Below are 21,155 nucleotides of genomic sequence, written 5' to 3'. Positions count from 1 at the left end.
CTGCAAGAGGAAGGCATTGATGCTATGGACTGGCCCGCCCGTTCCCCAGACCTGAATCCAATTGAGCACATCTGGGACATCATGTCTCGCTCCATCCACCAACGCCACATTGCACCACAGACTGTCCAGGAGTTGGCAGATACTTTAGTCCAGGTCTGGGAGGAGATCCCTCAGGAGACCATCCGGTCATACAGGCACGTGGAGGCCACACACACTACTGAGCCTCATTTTGAATTGTTTTAAGGACATTACATCAAAGTTGGATCAGCCTGTAGTGTGGTTTTCCACTTTAATTTTGAGTGTGACTCCAAATCCAGACCTCCATGGGTTGATAAATTTGATTTCCATTGATAATTTGTGTGTGATTTTGTTGTCAGCACATTCAACTATGTAAAGAAAAAAGTATTTAATAAGAATATTTCATTCATTCAGATCTAGGATGTGTTATTTTAGTGTTCCCTTTATTTTTTGGAGCAGTGTATTTTAGACCAGAGGATACCTCCTACTGGGAGCCTCCTACTGGCCATCCAACACCACCTGGTCTCCCATCGAGGGACCAACCCTGCTTAGCTTCAGAAGCAAGCCAGCAGTGGGATGCAGGGTGGTATGCTGCTGGCTAACTGTTGCCATGTGAACCACAAACATAACGGTGTATGTGAGTGTGTACATGTAGCATCTGTTGTATGTCTGCGTATAAATGATTACAACTAATAAGCATTTATCAATATGAAATTACATGTAATTTATGGGTCGATAAGATAAGATGTGCACACTGATAAATAGTGCTCAGGCATAAATTATAGGAATATGGCTGTTGTTTGCGGTGGATGGAGCTTACGAAGCGTGTAACCTAGCACTTTGTCTTCCACAGGGGCCTTCCTTCCACTGTTCTCTCTCCATAGTACCTCTCTATTGCTGAGATAAACAGCCAGACAGGTTGGACAATCAGAACGGATTGTTGTTAAGATTACCCAGCAGGCTTCTATAAAACCCTCTGATAAGGGGTACCTTTCCATTCCCCATCCAGAGAAATTCATAGCATCCATGTCCCCCACCAATACAGGTAAAAATGTCTGTGTTCACTCTGTCACTGGTGTGTTACTGAGAGTTGGGGTGAGAAATGGCTGTCTTGGAGAGACAGAGCAAAACACTATTTCACACACTTAACTGTTCTAGAGTTTACAGTGTAAGCACATGTAGCTATGGCTTTTTATGCACGTCAAAATGGTAGTTCTGATTTTAATAGTCAAACTCCAATGTGCTGGATGACACAATATAGAGAAAGCTTGTCTGTGTGTGTTGATGCTTTCGGTGACTGAAGTGATCAGATTGATTATGATTGGTTGTATAATTAAGCAATAACGCACAAAGGGGTGTGGTAACTGGCCAATATAACACGGGCTGAGGGCTGTTCTTATGCACAACGCATCAGGGAGTGACTGGGCACAGCCCTTAGCCGTGGTATATTGGCCACATAACACAAATCCCGAAGTGCCTTATTGCTATTATAAACTGCTTACCAACATAATTAGAGCAGTAAAAATACTTTTTTTGTCATACCAGTGGTATGTCACACCCAATCAGCATTCAGGGCTCAAACCATCCAGTTTGAGGCACATAGCTACTCCTAAAATGGTAACAGCCTATTTCAGACATCAGTTTTGACTGCTCATGTCAGTTCTAGTCCTTTATTACCTACAGAGACATAATTCTAATAGATTTTCCACCCAAAGCCTTCTTTTCAATGAACACAAACTATAATATCCTAGCTGAATTAAGTGGCTAGATAACATTTTGCCATCATTTTCTGTGAGCCAGGTGGCTGTATATGTCAACAATTAACATTACATAAAACCTCATATGCATACTCGTGTCAATTCCCACTTAATGACTGAATGTCTTCGACATAGATATAGAAGAGTATGATGGAAAGGTCTAGCTGGCTATTGTACCGATTGTAAAAATCAAGAATAAAGCAAAGATCGATCAAGAAGATCTCTGCTCTACCTTGATACCGCCCATTAGTCAAGGTCTTGTAAAATATTACATTTTGAGTATAAAAACACTCACATATACATTTCTAATTGGGCTGAAGTGACTTGGAGAATAGAAATCTATGACATGGTAAATAAATTACCAGTTGAACAAGGATGTCCAAGTAGCATTCAAAGTCATAGATCCTGCTATGAGGAATATCCCATTTCAAGGTCAGCTATTCCTAGAATATTTAGATAGCCCTTCATTGAGTTATCAGATAAAAAAAACTAAATACATATTTTTTTAAATCATGTTTTACAAACAAAATGTTCTTTATTATCCCCAAGACAAAATGATGACTTGTCAGATACTCTTTGCAATCCACTATGCATGCACTCTCTTTTTACAGAACATTGTCAGTTAGGACAGGGCCGAAATGACCTCTGTACCACAACATAGGGACTTGGGGGGGGGGGGGGGGGGGGGTGGTGTTCAGAGTATATTACAGACACACTAATGATCACACAACCTGAAGTACCACCTAATTTTTTAGCTTTGAAAGGTGCTAGCCCTGTCCACTCTCATCCAAACAAAAGAGAACCTAAATTCATACATGATGAGACCCCCAAATCCTTTCCAAACACATACATGTGTGCTGACAGAAAACATGGTCAGACGGATGTTATTTTTAGATTGTTGATCAGCAGTTGTAGTTATTGAACCACTGAAATAGTACTGGTTGTGTAGGACACGTACAGAAATGTCAGTAGAGATACACATGTACAACTTGCACAAGCACACATACACAGAGCCAGTAAGATGGGCCAGCAGTAGTTGAATACTAGATTTCTCCTCCATTTTACAAATGAGAGATTATTTGTGTCTGATGAAATCTTGCAGAAGGGAACCCTAACATGAAACTAGGCAATAAATAAGACATGGAGGGGTAATATATACTTTTGAGGGGTAAAGCAATCTCTTTCCTTGACCGACAGTGAGTATAATCATTATCCACATTATTGCTCCTAATCTGAATCATATAAAATCCTGCTGGACCCTTGAAGAGGAGGAAGCTGATCACTTCCGAGGCTGGGCAGCGATGTAGAGAGCCATCAGGCAGTAGAGGGTCCCACCGATGGTCAGGGCCATGGTAGTCCTGTACAGCATCTTGTCCATCAGGCCTCCCTTCAGGTGCACCGGGATACCATCAGACTTCTGCAATGTAGACAGTACAAAGAGAATGAGATATTTGAAAGGAATTCCCAACTCGAAATCCTGAGACATGTCATTGTTTATTTAAGTCCAAACGTTTTTATCACTGCTCACAACTTCTCTGCAGGGACAGAGAAGGAGTGTATAACTTTCTAGCAGTAGGATTTTAACTTTATCAGTGCAAGTACATTTTGGCAGTGAGATTTCATGGTTAACAAAGTAAATTACCACTGGAGTGTATTGTCGTTGTATCTTCGAACCAAACAAACCAAGGTCAAGTAGGGAAAACTTCCACATAAGCTTAACAATTTTTAATTAAAACCCCAATGACCCTAGGAAGCCGATAATATATAAAACAGGGTCTAGGTCAAACAAAGGTTAGAGAAGTTTGTCTGTACCTGGAAGAGTTTCTGTAGGTCAGGGACTTTGTTGTGTCCCAGGTACTCCACCATGTTCCCTGCCTCTGACACATATTTGGTAGGTGTGGCAAAGACCATTAGGGGAGCCTCCGTGGGCACTGTTATCCTCAATCCCTGGAGAGGCAACACAACTTTAGATTGAATACCACATGACCCAAACATCCAAAAAACACGTAGACAATATAGCTACTATCACACCATGTAATATGCATTCAAACAATAGTTACTCAGACATAGTCCACAAAACCCAATTGCAGTGGTGGAAGAAGTTTGTCATACTTGAGTAAAAGTAAAGATACCTTAATAGAAAATGACCCCAGTAAAATGAAATTCACCCAGTAAAATACTACTTGAGTAAAAGTCTACAAGTATTTGTTTTTAAATTTACTTAAGTATAAAACATAACTGTAAATTCTACAATGTACTTAAGTATCAAAAGTAAAAGTATAAATAATTAAATTAAAGCAAAGCAGATGGACACATTTTCTCATTTTTAATTTACGATAGCCAGGGGCAAGCTACAACTCAAGAGATAATTTACAAACTAAACATGTGTTTAGTGAGTAAGCCAGATCAGAGGCAGTAGGGATGACCAGGGATGCCCTCTTGATAAGTGTGTGAATTAGACCATGTTCCTGTCCCTGCTAAGCATTCAAAATGTAACTAGTACTTTAGGTGTCTGGGATAATGTGTAGTAAAAAGTACATCATTTTCTTTAGCAACGTAGTGAAGAAAAATTAAAAGTTGTCAAAAAATAATAGTAAAGTACAGATACCCCCCAAAACGACTTTGGTACTTTTAAAGTATTTATTACTGAAGTACTTTATTCCAATGCCAAGCTTGTGTATAACGTTATTAAGTGAACGTAAACCCACTGACTGATAAACGTCAACATGTATCAGGACGTGTGGGTGGGGCTAACGTTAACTTTATAGACTATAGTTATGTTGAGTAGTTCATCGACCGCTGATAATCTAGAACGTCTCTGCAACAAAAACGCTGCTAGTAAACTAACGTTACAGTGTTAACGTTAACCGCAACAGCTTGCTAGATAAAGCTGTGTTAGCAAAGAGCCTAGTTAGTTATCTTTATCAGTCGAGTCGCCTTAACCAACCACAACAAGCTACCCGGTTAATTGTTATAAAACAATATAATTGTTTGTTGTTGCCATGTTGTGTAAATCCATACATAGCTACGTGTGTTTGCGTTGCCAAATTGAAACCGTGGAAATTGGCTAACATGCTAAAGTCAGGTGGTCAACAACGTGACGGTCACTCCTGCACTTCTACATCTTTGGCTGCCTGCTAGACATGCTTTCAGTTCTCACCTGAGGGTTGTAAGCACTTGGTGCCGATAGGATAAGTCTTTGTGTAACTGCATTTAACTTGTAGTACATTTTACTTGGCTAACTAAACAAAAAATAACATACACGAAAAAGGTCGAATCACGGACTTCTCCTCGTTGGTCACTCGGAAGAAGGACCCCGAAATGACGATACAGGTTGGCTGGCTCAATTGTGCCTGATTAGAGGGTGCGTTCGAAAATTCACTGTGGCTATCTACTCCGATTTCAGAGCACTCTCGTCTGAGTGTGCAAGATCGCAGAATAACCGATGAATTTACGAACGCGCCAAAACCCGCTGAATCCGACAGGTGTCAGTAAACGTAGACTAAACAAGTAATTATGTTGTTGCCAGCAGCACAGTTAAAGCCACTAACGCTGTAGATAACAAGTGCAATGGCCAGAGTGAGGTTCTCTCATTTGTGTCTGGGAGTAGCTAGAAAGCTGGCCAACTTTAGCCAGTTAGCTAGCTTGACTGCTTTTGTGAGATCAGAACGCTCGGATCAACCCTACTCTTCAGCCAGAGCTGAATGCTCTGAGAGCAAAACGTTCTGAATTTACAAAAGACACACAGCCCACTCTGACACACTGGAGGCAATTACGAACGCACCCATAACAAATTACATATAGAACCTCTAAATTACATATAGAACCTCAATATGTAATTTGTTATGGGTGCGTTCGTAATTGCCTCCAGTGTGTCAGAGTGGGCTGTGCGTTCTTCCTCTTCTTCTATGGTATAATGGCAGGCCACAAACAAACCATTAATGTGCGTTCTGCCACCTATTGTGCTGGAGTGTGCGATCAATCATAGTTTGCCTAATTCTGTACTACTAAGATTAATAAACAAGTACATCCCTACTAACTTCTAACAACCCCCCCAACTCCATACAACCTCTTCAAACTTTCCCTCTATCACGATGAGACAATCCATCCTTAGGATTATTCAGCTTTAAAAAAAAACATGTAGACAGTAATTTGTTACCCCTAAAACTGTAACTGTTACTATGTTCAACCTGGTATTTCTGCTTTCCACATTCTGAGTCGTGATGGTAACCTTTCCAATGAAAGCTATGAAGTAAAGTTTACTTACTATCAAAGTGTCCTTTGACACAACACATTTCTGGAAGCAAGATTTCTGAGCAGGCTTCGAAACCATGGCACGACTATTAGAAGCACTAATGATTATATCTGGGCCTCTCTAGCCCCATTCTCTGAACATTTTCTTTAAAGGGAAACTACATATTTTTTTTCAACTTCATCATCTCCAGCACCACAACATGAACATATGTAAAAATGGTGTGTTTATGTTTTGTAGTAAAAAAGGAAGATATGTGATTCCAATGACATTGGTGTTCATCGTGCTTTTTGTTGTTGTTGTAATTTTACCAATTTTTTTCTCTCCCAAATTTCATGATATCCAATTGCTGGTTACGATCTTGTCTCATTGCTGCAACTCCGCAATTGGCTCAGGAGAGGCGAAGGTCGAGACATCCTCTGAAACATGACCGGCCAAGCTGTGCTGCTTCTTAATACAATGCTCGCTTAACCCTGATGGAAACACCGTTCAACTGAAGACAAAAGTCAACTTGCAGGCACCCGGCCCACCACAAGGAGTCGCTAGAGCACGATGAGCCAAGGAAAGCCCCCCAGCCAAACCCTCCCCTAACCTGGACAGCGGTGGGCTAATTGTGCATTGCCCTATGGGGATCCCGGCCATGGCCGGCTGTGATACAGTCTGTAGTGGAGCCACAGCGTTGCGATGCAGTGCTTTAGACTGCAGCACCACTCATGCGGGCTGCAGTGTGTGATTTTGACCAATTGGGAGTGGGCATTACCTACTGATTGTCTACGATGTCATTGGAAACACTTACAGTGGGGCAAAAAAGTATTTAGTCAGCCACCAATTGTGCAAGTTCTCCCACTTAAAAAGATGAGAGAGGCCTGTAATTTTCATCATAGGTATACTTCAACTATGACAGACAACATGAGAAGAAAAAAATCCAGAAAATCACATTGTAGGATTTTTTATGCAGTTGGATCTCTCCTAAATTGTCATGCTTGTGTACTAGCACGGTAACTTGAAGAGAAGTAGCCCATGTAGAAGGACAAAGGAAGGACGTGCATACGGTGTAGAATAGGAGATATCCGAGGATATCTGTGTTGAAAGATGAAACATTGTCAGTGAGTGGGAATGTGGATGGGCAATGGAAGGTTTATTCCCTATTGGGACAGGGAACCGTGACAAATGATGTGGAAATAGGAAGAGAACTGTGAGTAATTCTCATAACGTGTGTTGTCAACAACAGTGATATTTGAAGCGTGACGTTGGTATAAGACATTAGGTCTCCCGTATTCTCCAGTAGTAAATTGGCAGATGCTTCAGTAGGGTTTTTATTAATAGAAGGTATCAGGTCCCGTGACCAAATTATTAGGCACCTGTACCTTAACTACTCTCCGGGAAGTAGGTATCACTACCTGGAAAAAAAGTTACAATTGGCATGTATTAGAGGTGTGGGTGAGGAAATCTAAACACCTTGGACACCGTCGGGAGGAGCTGAATAATAACTATTGAAATCAAATCAAATTGTATTTGTCACATGCGCCGAATACAGACTTTACAGTGAAATACTTACTTACAAGCCCTTAACCAACAATGCAGTTTTAAGAAGAATACACAAAAAAAAAGTTTGAAATAAAAATACAAAATAATTAAAGAGAAGCTGTAAAATAACAATAGCGAGGATATATACAGGGGGTACCGGTAGAGAGTCAATTTGCGGGGGCACCGGTGTCGAGGTAATTGAGGTAATATGTACAGGTAGGTAGAGTTATTAAAGTGACTATGCATAGATAATAACAGAGAGTAGCAGCAGCGTAGAAGAGGGTCGTTGGGGAGGCAATGAATATAGTCCGGGTTGCCATTTGATTAGATGTTCAGGAGTCTTATGGCTTGGGGTTAGGAGCTGTTTAGAAGCCTCTTGGACCTAGACTTGGCGCTCCGGTACCGCTTGCCGTGCAGTAGCAGAGAGAAGCAGAGATGGTCTTTTCACAATCCCCAAGTCCAAAACAGGCTATGGGAGGCGCACAGTACTACATAGAGTCATGACTACATGGAACTCTATTCAACATCAGGTAACTGGTGCAAGCAGTAGAATCAGATTTTAAAAAAGAAACATCTTAAGGAGCAGCGAGGACTGTGAAGAGACACACACACGGATTCGAACCACGGTGTCTGTAGTGCCTTAGACAGCTGCGCCACTCGGGAGCTGTACTGTTGATGTACTGTTTTATCTTTTGTTTCATTTGTAATGTAAATTTGTTTGCACCCCAGGAAGATTAGCTGCTGCATTGACAGCAGCTAATGGGGATCCCTAATAAATACAAATACAAATGAGTTTGTGAGTTTTACTTTACTTACCTCTTTCTCTCATTTTCCTATTACTTTACACTACAGACCATTCAGGTCCTTGATCCTCATCTTCCCGATCCATTTTATCACAACTATTAGACATATTGATCGGATTCCAGCACAGCTGTTGCTTCTCCAACCATCTCTCCATATCCTCCATCGCCGCATCATCACTTCTCACCGCCATCACCGTGGGACCAGTCTACAAGTGGTGCATCCCTGAGCGCCTTTCGACTTCGCAGCCTACCTGTCTGAGCTGATGTTCATATGGCAAGGTTAAACCACGAACCGGAGCGGTTAGCTGAAGAGAGGGCTCAGATACTTGAGTAGACCTGCAAGCTTGCCTTCTCCAACTACAAGACATTCCAGGTGTTCCCTTTTGGGTAAGATAGATGTAGTGTAGTCATAATTAAATCAAGTAATGAATACATCTTATTTAGGTAGAAAGCTACTACAGCATGATTATACTCACTGGATCTGTCATTGACTATAGAGAATATAATACCCAACATTATTGGAACCATTGCCCATATTTTATCATCAGCAGGTGAGCAGTGAGTCCTCATATCCTCCTGCAATATGCTGTGAAAGTGACTGGATCAGGGCTCTCCAACCCAGCTCTCCAACCCTGTTCCTGTAGGTTTTTGCTTCAACCCTAATCAAATGTTATTTGTCACATGCACCAAAAACAGGTGTAGATCTTACAGGGAAATGCTTACTTACAAGCCCTTAACCAACAATGCAGTTTTAAGAAAAATGCCCCCCAAAAATGTAACAAATAAAAGTGACAAATAATTAAAGGGCAGTAACAAATGTGGTTAAGGTTAATGAGGTTAGTTGCAACTATGGTTGGATCAAAAACTTACAGGAGGGTAGATCTTCAGGAACAGGGTTGGAGAGCACTCGACTAGATGTTGCTGGAAGTGGTGTTGGGCGCGTTCGTCTGCCCAGGCCTTGCTGACACATGCCAGATCATACAACGCCTGGATATGTATTTTACGTATTAGCTAAACACATCATATGTTATTAAATTCTGTTAGTCAATGACAAAGTCGATGACATGGCACGCAACCATTGGTTGATGTGTGCAACGTCTGAGCAGGTAAGCCTAAATGTAGTCAGACAAAAGTACAGATTAGACAGATTAGCTTTATTTATATACAACCATATAACCATTATATATGTAAACAACATAAGTTCTATACAAAATAGCTGGTTTCATTAAAAAAAATAAGGGAAAAAACAATAAACTTTTTGGAGACATGGCTTGCATAAACAACAATTTTTTCAAAAGATATCCTATGCACTGTTTCAATTGTACATTCTATTGAAGCGGCAATATGCTAAAGGTGCCCACAGAAGGTGTTTCGGTGTGACAAAGTACTGTAGAGTATCCAGAAGTTGCAGGTCCTATCTGAAATATCGCTATTTATCAAGTCTTGTAACAACTGTGGGGCCACTTTTGCCCCCCACTACATCCACCGTGAGCACAGAAATATGTCCTACAAGGGTTTACAGTAGTGGAAATATTCTTCAGTTATTCTCAAATACTAAATTCAGAAGAGAACATTTGTTCCAACTAAACAAAAATCACATTGCCTTACCTTAACTGATCCTCAACACAACAGCAACTTTTCCAGAAGCGTTCATTTCACAAGGGATCAAACTCACTAGTGGTCCACATTTTCTCGTCTCACAGTTTTAGTCCAATGTCAAAATACATATTGTGATGACAACAGAGATACTTATGAATATGTTCCCAGTCCAAATATCAAGATTGCACTGAGTTTGGGTGTGGAATATTTGTACATTTCATTGAGTAGAGCAATGTCAGTGACAGGGTGTCAGAAATACATTAAATAGGTCACTCAATGGTCTTATAATGAGTGAACCATCTTCAATCTCCTCAATGTGTTTTTATTGCCTGATTTGTCTTGTAATCCCACTTTGATTTAGAGAGAGAGAGAGAGAGAGAGAGAGAGAGAGAGAGAGAGAGAGAGAGAGAGAGAGAGAAACAAACAGACGAGAGGAGGAAGAGAGTATGGTTAGAGAAAATCTAGCTATTGTGATCTATATGAGGCTTGGATTTTTTATGGTGTCAGAGTCTCAGTCCCCCCTGCGGCAGTTAGAATCCCTGATGAATCTTGTGGAAATATTCACTTAAATGGAGTGGAATCCAGGGAGCTCTGAATGATGTGGATTTCTGTCAGGGAAAAGTAGGCTGGTCAGAAATATAAATCCTCATTGCCGTGGAGCAATATGACTTCCTGTGAGTTTTTTTAATGAGAGCAGAGATAATTAAATGTTGATGTGAATGTTGACAAGAGAAAGTGAATTATTCCCATAGATGAGGAGGGTCTTGTTGCTGACAGAGATAGGCTACGTGTTGCTGCCAGTTCCCTTCAGGTTCAAAACTCATTGTGTGCTCGCACTCTCAAAGCAAATACTTAAGTTGTTTCCTCTCGAATATCAGGCTCTTTGGTGTGATTGCACCTCATTCTGTGTGTCCCAGCTGCGACACAGCCCGGGATCGAACCCGGAACTGTAGTGATGCCTCTAGCACTGCGATGCAGTACCTTAGACTGCTCTGCCACTCGGGAGGCCCGAGTTTAATCAATCTTATCCCATCAATATTCAACATATTCAGTTAAAGTTTTGTGACTGCTGTGTTTGGAAAAGCAGCCAAATTAAAGCAAGGCAGATCAGAGAGAGCAGATGGGGCTGCCTGCAGCCAGTGGAAACCATTACACTGAGGACAAAGCAAAGGAACACCAAATCTGGATAAACAGAACCAGCATCACTAGTACAATTAGACTGGTATTCCCAGCAGTGAATAACAATCACATCAAATAGAGCAGGGTTTCCCAAACTCGGTCCTGGGCCCCCCTTGGGTGCACATTTTGGTTTTTGCCCTAGCACTACACATCTGATTTCAAATCATCAAAGCTTGATGAGGAGTTGCTTATTTGAATCAGCTGTGTGGTCCTAGGGCAAAAACCAAAATGGGACCGAATTTGAGAAACCCTGAAATAGAACACACAATATGGCCCATTTGCATTCGTCACTGACTTGATGAACTGTCCAATGCTCCCACTATATAAAGTGCTTCCGGAAGATATAAAACTGCTTTGGTTCAAAATACAGATTCTCTTAGCAAATACTTAAACCAAGTGCTAGGAGCAAACACAGCTATCGACAATCTGAGAGACGAGAGATGGTGCTTGTTAGCGATAACAGGTAGTATACCCTGGAGCAGGCTGATGTGAAGAGAACACATGAGAGGATCTGATTCCCAATTCCCCACCATAGAAATGAATGAAGGCATGATGAAAGCTTTTCAGATTCAATCGAATTCACTCTGGCAGGAAAGGAGGCGGAATGCATCACACCAGCCACTCAAACATGGCGTCGACAGTATGTCGAGGAGAAGCAGGTGGGCCAGACAACAACATTGAGAGGAGTGCCTACCAAGGCTGTGGTGGTTTTGACATACAGTACTGATGAGGATGGTGGGATGGGCATGCCGAGTGTCTTTGTTGTGACAGGCAGAGGCTACCAAGGTTTTGACACCAGCCACAAATGGTTACACTCCTCCAGTCAGTAGACTCGCAGCGCTCCCGAGGCTGAGGCATGCATGCCCTCTCCTCACTACACTGCACAGTGTCAGCCGAACCACCCGTCTCTCCATGACACACTCTCGCTCTGTGGCTTGGTGTTCCACATTACAGACCTGCCTACACAGCTGAGCTGACAGACCCACACAATATTGTACTCTTTCTTGTTAAACCCCTCCCCCTTGGTTTCTCCGACAAATACATTACATAGCCATTTTGCATTGCTTGGTTTTCAGGGGGGAATAGGTAATAGGTTTAGAATGCGGCCATGTTTGAGCTGTAAATAGGCTCGTTCAAATTGCTCTTTATATCTGTCAGGTTTGTGTACGCAAGATAAAAGCAGAAAGGTGAGCGTTGCAGTGAAAGATTAAAGGGAACATACAGTGTACACTGTACTGATACACTTTGGTTCTTTGAAATGCATTGTTGTTCACTCACTGGCCGACGGAATACTAGAAATAAATGATCTAAGGAAGAGAAGCAAAATTATACCTTCCCATCTCCCACACTGTGACACTGTCAGAGAGTGGGATTGAAAATTACATTAAAACTCAAATCCCTTTTGTTGCATGTCGCCATATGAGAAGAGAAGAATGCCAGCCAGCAGTGTAATCCACAGTACGCGAAGGCCTCCTTCTGGTCTGACATGATCCAGATGCCCTCTGCCCCAAAAACCACTGTCACCATGGCAGCCGTGGAAACTGTCCTAGTTCCCATCCCATACTTCTTACTTGGACTTTACTGTTGAAGGTTGAAGGCTGTGCTGTCTGCAAACCTCAAAATCCACAACCCCAGCAACTGACGTTCAAAGATGAGGGATACATCAACAAAATACGTGTGAGACAATGAAAGAGGCCACGTTTCAGATAAATACACAGTTCTAGTGTGGATGGAGGTCTCTGAAGAGGTGTCGGGGAGTAGCGAGGGGTGCACCCCCCCCCCCCCCCCCCCATTAACGTCAGTGGTCCCTCAGTTGAGAAACTCTGCGGACAGGCTCCGCGTGTAGCGGGCCGAGCGGAACTTGAGCTCATGGTAGCACTGCACAAAGCTGTGGTAGATGAAGGTGATGGGCAGTGCCAGGAGCACGATGCCGCTCACCACGCACAGGCCACCCAGCACTCGCCCAGGCACGGTGATGGGGTACATGTCTCCATAGCCCACAGTGGTCATGGAGATAATAACCCACCAGCAGGCGGCAGGGATGCTGGCGTAGTCCTCGTTGGGCGACTCCAAGTCCAGGCCATGCTCCAGCAGCTGGGCTAGAGCACTGAATATGGCCATGGGCACGCAGATGAACAGCAGCAGCATCACCATCTCCCGGTAGCAGCGCCTCAGTGTCAACCCTAGAGTCTGCAGGCCCAGGAAGTGACGGGCCAGCTTGATCACCCAGAAGATGCGCATCATGCGCAGGACACGCAGGGTGACACCCGCCCGCTGCAGCTGCGAGTTCTCGCCTGTCAGCATCGTCATGGAGATGGAGATGTAGTAGGGCGTGATGGCTAGTAGGTCGATGATGTTGAGGGGCCGTTTGACAAACTCACACTTGTCCCGCGACACGATGAAGCGCACGATGCACTCGGCAGTGAACCAGCTGATACACACAGCCTCGATGATCCTGTGGGAGGGAGAACCAGGCAGAGTTAACGCAAGAAGGAGAGAAGGGGATTCCACTACAGGTCTACACACTATATCTACAAGCAATGGGCTGCAACATTACAGAGAAAAAAAAGTAGCTATGGCTATCGAGGCAGCAGAAACTTTTGGGTTCAAAGTAGAACCCATTTTGGTTCCAGTTAGAACATTTTCACTGAATGGCTCCTGAAAGGGTTTATAATTTGGAACCAAAAAAAGGGTTATCCTACAGGGACAGATGGAAAACCCTTTATGAACCCTTTTTGTCTTAGAATGTAGGAGCAGTGGGAGAGTGACGTTCTATTGAAGAATGGAGCTGTCAATCCCTTATACAACACTGTTTTACTGTATCGATAGTGGGTCGTAATTGACCAGCGACTCATAGCAGGCTTCTGTCTCACCACATTGATAACTCATAAAGCTTCACTCTCAAACAGCTATATTCTTGGAGCCTTATTATGACTTATGGACACTATATGCAATATAGACACTTTCACAACGTAATCCTGTTGTAATTTAATTCCAGAACATGCAGAAGATATTCTGCCTTTTAAAATCAGGTTGTAATTTACAGTATTATAGTTTTTTCTACATGCAATGATTTAATAACTTCACCATGCTCTAAGAGATATTCAATGTCTGCTTTTTTTTTACCCATCTACCAATAGGTGCCCTTCTTTGCGAGGCATTGGAAAACCTCCATGGTCTTTGTGGTTGAATCTGTGTTTGAAGTTCACTGCTCGACTGAGGGACCTTACAGATAATTGTATGTGTGGGGTACAGCAATGAGGTAGTCATTCAAAAATCATGTTAAACACTAGTATTGCATGTAACTGACTTGTTAAGCTCATTTGTACTCCTGAACTTATTTAGTCTCGCCACAACAAAAGAGTTGAATAGTTATTGACTCAAGACATTTCAGATGTTCATTTAGTATTCATTTGTAAAATGTTCCAAAAACATAATTTCACATTGACATCATGGGGTATTGTGTGTAGGCCAGTGACACAAAGTCTCAATTTAATTTATTTTAAATTCAGGCTGTAACACAACAAAATGAGGACAAAGTCAAGGGGTGTGAATACTTTCTGAAGGCACTGTAACAGCAACAAATGACAAATGAAACTGGCATGCACGTTTTCGACATTAATTTGATTCCGAGACCATTCCTGGGCCATGAGGGCTTTGAGGGGACTTTAAGGAATACGGACAGAGGTATTGCAGCTCCAGGGAAAGAGGATGGTAGAAGCATACTGATCAGGGATTTTGGGGGCTTCTTTTCCCTCAATTCTACCATGAATTAAAGGCAAGTTAGACCTGGTTGAGACTGAGCCCTGAGCATGCCTATTAAGTTTAGAGAGGGGGAGGACAGGTTGACACAAAGGTTCCGTGTAAAGGTAGGGCTGTAAACGAGGGATTTGCGGTCAGCCATTCAAAAGACAGTTACAGTGTAGTCTATCAAAAAATATGCTGTTCTCAAATGCTGATATGAATGAATTCGGATATCTCATTCAATATGACATCTCGTTTATGATTACCTTTCTCAATGAAATGCAATATTGATTAATATGTTATTCATATTTCTCCAGCTATAAATTATACACTGAATAATCTCACACAATTGTTTTGGGGTGATGTAGAGGGGTCACTGTCGCTATCATCAATTAGTCATTTTTTCCCAACCTGCTATACATAAAGCAGTCTTGCCTTGGTTCAATGATATGCTGACAAATATTGTCACGACTTCCACCGAAGGTGGCTCCTCTCCCTGTTCGGGCGGCGCTCGGCGGTCGTCGTCGCCGGTCTACTAGCTGCCACCAATCCTTTTTCCTTTTTATTTTGGTTATGTCTGTTTTGTGTTTCACCTAGTTTCATTTTGGTTAATTAGGGGGGGTATTTATCTCGACTTATTTATCTCGATTTATTTCCTTTGGGTTTTTGTGCGGGATTGTTTTCGTTTGACTGTCAGTTAGTTTTGGGTTGCGTTTTCTTTAGTTCATTTTTAACAGGTGGTTTTTCCCTGGACTGTGTCTGAGTGGGGTTTTGTGGCTACTGTTGTAGTCCGGTGTCCTGTTATTTTGAGCTGGTTAAATAAAACGCCCTTTTCCTTCGGAACTTGTTTCTCCTGGCGCCTGACTCCACACCCACATCTTCTTGGTGAGATCTGACAAATATTTAATTTTGACCAAATATAAACTTTTGTAATTTGCATTCAGGTGAGGGCATGGTGCAAGGGCTCAGCATGTCCAAAGTGGTTTAATACATAATTTGCCCATTTCAAAGGGAAGTAAATCAGATACAACCATAACCTCCCACCATTTACTTAGAACAACACCTACCTGCATTACCTACAATTGTACTCACGCACGCACACACACACACACACACACACACACACACACACACACACACACACACACACACACACACACACACACACACACACACACACACACACACACACACACACACACTGATACTGTTGGGTGCCTTTCAGGTACCAATACCTTGAGAGCGGTCCGCGTGGCAGTCATGGATACAAGACAGACACACAGGTTAAAGAGCAGAGTGACAGCAGACAAGAAAGGGATGACAAACAGCTCTGTAGACAAATGGACAGAAGTATTGGCTGACACAGTCATATGTATTGATAAATGGCTCCATTTGATTGATGTATGTTCTAATCTCCTTCAAAACATCAAAATTCTTTAAAAAAAAAGTAGACATGAAACCGACAGTGTATTACACCAAGAAACAGCAATACATTGTTGTTATCATCTGTCTCCTCGATGGTCTCCTATGACAATAGTAGGCCTACTCTCACAGAAATCAGCACCTTGGACAGGTACTGTTCAAAATGGACAGGTCCTGAATATTGTAGTAGGCTACCACTAAAGTTCGCACCTTGGCCAGGTACTGTAGGTCTAGTGTAGAATGCCACAAAGAAAACAGCACCTTGGACTGGTACTGTAGGTCTAGTGTAGAATGCCACAAAGAAAACAGCACCTTGGACTGGTACTGTCGGATGCCACTAAAATCAGCACCTAGGACAGTTAGCGATACATACTGTACGCGCGTATCCAAAAATGGAGCAAAAAACAGTAACAACTCATGATACATTTCCTGCCTTAATCTAACTGTATTACTGTAAACATGTATTGTCTGTTACAAGAGAGGCAACGCTCCTACTTGTGAAGTCCTTCAGCCTCATTTGCGTTAAAGACTATGTCGTGTTAGTGCTGAAAGATAAAATGCAGAACAATTGAGAACTCAGAGACAAAAACGACAATAGTGCAAGGGACAGTGGTGCTTATGGCAATGAACATTTGGTTTGAACACCTTTAAGCTAACATATTTGAATGACAATTGGCCGACATAGAAAATGTAGACTTTGAACACATGAAATGTGTTGTTCACTTGGTAAGATCAGACCAGAAGCTACCTTGACATTTAACTTTGTTAAACACTCAGCGCCTCCTCTGTCCCCTTCCCCACCGGGACAGCTGTAGTCAGGACTGGTGTAGTAGGTCTATTACACCCCTTAGATTTCGAGGTTGTATCATATGCATAATACAACAATACAAACTTCTAAATTAGCATGAGTTCTAAAAGACACAGAAATGCAGAGCCGGCTCTAGCCTTTTGGGGGCCCTAAGCAAGATTTGGTTGGGAGGCCCCCCTCTTGATGGCGGAGAGAAAAATAATTTCCTGCAAAGCTACAGATTTTGCCATGAGTCGTAGAGAAAATGTTGCCGTTTTAAAGCACATTTTCTGCAATTCTATTCATTTTGCCATGACTTATACCATATCAATGATATCTAAGTGAGAATGATTTAAAAAATCAGTGAGGGCCCCCTTAAGGTCAGGGCCACTGGGAATGTATTCAGCCATGATTAGATAACTGGCTAAACTAATTTACCAATCTAGCAATTGTTAGCTGACATGGATAATTGAGTGACTGTCAGTGACTTATAAAACAATAAAAAAAACTGCTGATGCATGACCAAATTTCGAAGTTACACCTTGTGTATTCAACTATTCTAACTGTCAACAGTAAGTTGAGACCCCAACTGAGTTTTGGGGGGGTTCGGAGGCCCCTGGCCGCTAAGCGACGGCTTATGTCGCTTATGCCTGGAGCCGGTCCTGCAAATGTGTATGGGTAAAATGTACTTCACAGCAGCATAAATAACACGTTGTGCATCTCTTGAGGTCCTTTACTGAGAAGAAGGGCATAGAAGCATGTACGACATTGCAGACAATCAAATAACGGGGATATATACAACATATATAAAAAGATAGGACATATATACCCGGATGGATGCTCTAAAGAGTCTGGATTGTACCTGTGCTCCACCACACTGTTGTTCTCAGCGGTTTTCCAATCTGGCAAAGTACTTGCACAAAGCATCACCATGGACACTATAACAAATATAACGGACACTGAAGCTAAGATTTGTGCTGCGACTGATGAAGTCGGTTCATCAAAAGTCCTTCTCATTCTCTCCAGCCACTTTGAATCCTCTCTCTCTGTGACCACTCGAGTCACCAAATTCTCCCCCCTCATTTCTTTGTCGAGTTTATCTTCCTCTTCGGAGAAATGAATATATGAGTCGGACATCCTATCATCCAGTCTTCGCTGGCAGCAAAACTCCAAGTGTGAGCTCTCCAGCCCCCAGTAAATCATCTCGTTGTAGAATGACAGCTCGCACATCTGCGGGACGAATCGTAGCTTCCCGTACTTCACGTACAGCATGATGAAACAAAAAGCCTCGGAGTGCCTATCAAAGAAAAACTCGTTCCGTTCCCGATCATAGTCATCGCATACTTCCAGTACTTCTTTCTCCGAGGCGCATTTGTGCAAACGGCTCACTCTACTCAGAGGGAAATCTTTTATCACCTCCTTAGAGAACGCATATTTTGTGCCACCCACATTAAGGATACAGATGCTCTTCCCAAACTTCATCTTTCAGCTGTTGACAGGTGTTTGTAGAGTACTGAAAAAGGCACCCTGCTCGTTTTATACAGCGCCAAAAGGCACCAGTTTCTTATAAAACCATCATGCTTTATTCCTCTCCAAATCCAATATTGGAGTCAATACGTCCCTATTGCGTTTGGCCGTTATTACAAGCTTTTTCGTCATTTTCCTTGTTCTGAGAGAGATATATCTGGACGACTGGAGTCGTGTCGTGAGGACTATGCAACAGAGCGCGCTACTCTATCCTTGCGCGACATCGTACTGGTGTTCTGAGCGCCTGTTGTTCCGCTCTACTCAGTGTCCAAACTAGTCCTCCGGGTGCAGATCCCAGTAGTGATGTCACACACGCGCGCGCGCACGCGCACACACACGCACACACACTTTAAAACACACGATATATTGCAAACGATCGCGTTTTACAATCGATGGGAGCCACCCTCTACACAAGCAGGATATATTGTTATTTGACATTTTATGAGTTGATCGATAGTATTCCGTTTACACTGTAAAATTATTAATAATATAGGCCTAATCACAGTAGTCCATGAGCCCATATGTGCTTTTTGACAAAAGTACTTCTCATTAAATTGGCATATGGTAACCTAAGTATTTAATCAATATGCAGCACCACGTTTATTACAACGTTTCGGGTAATTCATCTTCTGAGGGCCACATAAAGAAAATCTGTGGTCAGGGATGATTGCTCTCCTCTTCAGAAACCTGAGATACACTATGTGGACACCCTTTCAAATTAGTGGATTTGGCTATTTCAGCCACACTGGTAGCTGACGTGTATAAATTCGAGCACACAGCCATGCCCTCCATAGGTCAGTAGAATGGCAGTACTGAAGAGCTTAGTGACTTTCACCGTGGCAACGCCACCTTTCCAACAAGTCAGTTTGTCAAATATCTGCCCTGATAGGGCTGCCCGGTCAACTGCAAGTGCTGTTATTGTGAATTGAAAATGTCTAGGAGCAATGATGGCTCAGCCACAAAGTGGTAAGCCGCACAAGCTCACAGAACGGTACCACCAAGTGCTGAAGCGCGTAGCCCATAAAAATAATCTGTTCACATTTGCAACACTCACTAGAGTTCCAAACTGCCTCTGGAAGCAACATCAGCACAATAACTGTTCGTAGGGAACTTCATTAAAGGCCGAGCAGCCGCACACAAGCCTAAGATCACCATGTGCAATGCCACTCGGCTGGAATGGTGTAAAGCTCTTCGCCATTGGACTCTGGAGCATTGGAAACGCGTTCTCTGGAGTGACGAATCACACTTCACCATCTGTCAGTCTGACGGACAAATCTGGGTTTGGCGGATGCCAGGAAAACGCTACCTGGCCCAATGCATATTGCCAACTGTAAAGTTTGGTGAAGGAGGAATAATGACCTGAGGCTGTTTTTCATGGTTCGGGCTAGGCCCCTTAATTCCAGTGAAAGGAAATTTTAGCGCTACAGCATACAATTACATTTTAGACAATTCTATGATTCCAACATTGTGGCAACAGTTTGAGAAAAGCCCTTTCCTGTTACAGCATAACAATGCCCCCGTACACAAAGCGAGATCCATACAGAAATGGTTTGAGATTGGAATGGAAAAACTTGACTCGCCTGCATGGAGTCCTGACCTCAACCCATCGAATACCTTTGGGATGAATTGGAACACTGACTGCGAGCCAGGCCTAATCGCCGAAAATCAGTGCCCAAACTCACTAATGCTCTTGTGGCTAAATGGAAGCAGGTCCCCGCAGCAATGTTCCAATATCTAGGGGAAAGCCTTTCCAGAAGAGTGGGGGCTGTTATAGCAAAGGGGTGGGGGGGCAACTCCATATTAATATCCTTGATTTTGGAATGAGATGTTCGATGAGCAGGTGTCCACATACTTTTGGTGAGAGGAGTGGGGGTTGTTATAGCAATGAGGGGGGTAGGGCAACTCCATATTCATGCCCATGATTTTGTAATGAGATGTTCGACGAGCAGGTGTCCACATACTTTTGGTGATGTAGTGCATTTGTCTTTAACAGAATCACAGCTAGAGGGGGCATGTTGCCACAGTTCAGGAGACCTCCAGGAAAAATATAGTGGATGTGACAGATTTGTAGGCATTCGCGAACTACAAAGCTACAGAATGCTTGGATTCTGCACCATTGTGAATAGCGACGAATCGGCACCCGTTCCTGAGAGAATCCTATTTAATGGTTGTAGGTATTGTCAAGTAGAGTAGGCCAGAAGGCTAAACTAAAAAAATCGAACCTCTATTAAATAAAAAGATGGCGGAGCTGCAAATGTGCTTCTGTGCAAGGGTGTTTATTTACATAGTGAATCCGGAAGAAAAACAACAGTACTGCCATCAAAAGTATACATTATGAGACAGCTGAAAACAATGCTGCTCCATCAACAGCTCAATCCAAAATGGTTCCCCCTTTGTACTGAAAGAGAGGCTCCTCCCATCAGAACATACCAAACACTAATTAATTAAGCAACATTGCACCTTTGCGATCCGTTTCTCATGATACAATATAACAATATGACACATTTACAAAATCCCATCCCTACTGACATGATGTCTTC

The 21,155-nt window shown here is 42.6% G+C and overlaps 2 protein-coding genes across 2 annotated transcripts; both read right to left on the bottom strand.

Moving 5' to 3' along the window:
- Positions 1 to 1,676: 1,676 nt before the first annotated feature.
- Positions 1,677 to 5,190, bottom strand: LOC110502341 (cytochrome c oxidase subunit 7A2-like, mitochondrial). Its single transcript, XM_021580287.3, has 3 exons — positions 4,936 to 5,190; positions 3,588 to 3,722; positions 1,677 to 3,192 (listed from the first exon to the last, which is right to left on the bottom strand). Exons 1-3 carry the CDS (start codon positions 5,002 to 5,004, stop codon positions 3,055 to 3,057), a joined length of 342 nt encoding a protein of 113 aa, XP_021435962.3. The 5' UTR covers positions 5,005 to 5,190; the 3' UTR covers positions 1,677 to 3,054.
- A 4,300-nt stretch (positions 5,191 to 9,490) lies between these two features.
- LOC110502340 (voltage-gated potassium channel regulatory subunit KCNG3) lies at positions 9,491 to 18,891 on the bottom strand. The gene is made up of 2 exons (XM_021580285.3): positions 17,918 to 18,891; positions 9,491 to 13,590 (listed from the first exon to the last, which is right to left on the bottom strand). The coding sequence occupies exons 1-2, from the start codon at positions 18,568 to 18,570 to the stop codon at positions 12,945 to 12,947; spliced, it is 1,299 nt and encodes a 432-aa protein (XP_021435960.3). The 5' UTR covers positions 18,571 to 18,891; the 3' UTR covers positions 9,491 to 12,944.
- Positions 18,892 to 21,155: the final 2,264 nt, after the last annotated feature.

The sequence above is a fragment of the Oncorhynchus mykiss genome, chromosome 23 (assembly GCF_057628025.1).
Source record: "Oncorhynchus mykiss isolate SJ-2025 chromosome 23, ASM5762802v1, whole genome shotgun sequence".
Taxonomy (NCBI): Eukaryota; Metazoa; Chordata; class Actinopteri; order Salmoniformes; family Salmonidae; genus Oncorhynchus; species Oncorhynchus mykiss.
Note: the sequence above shows the minus strand (reverse complement) of the source record. Positions and strands in the feature narration are given on the sequence as shown.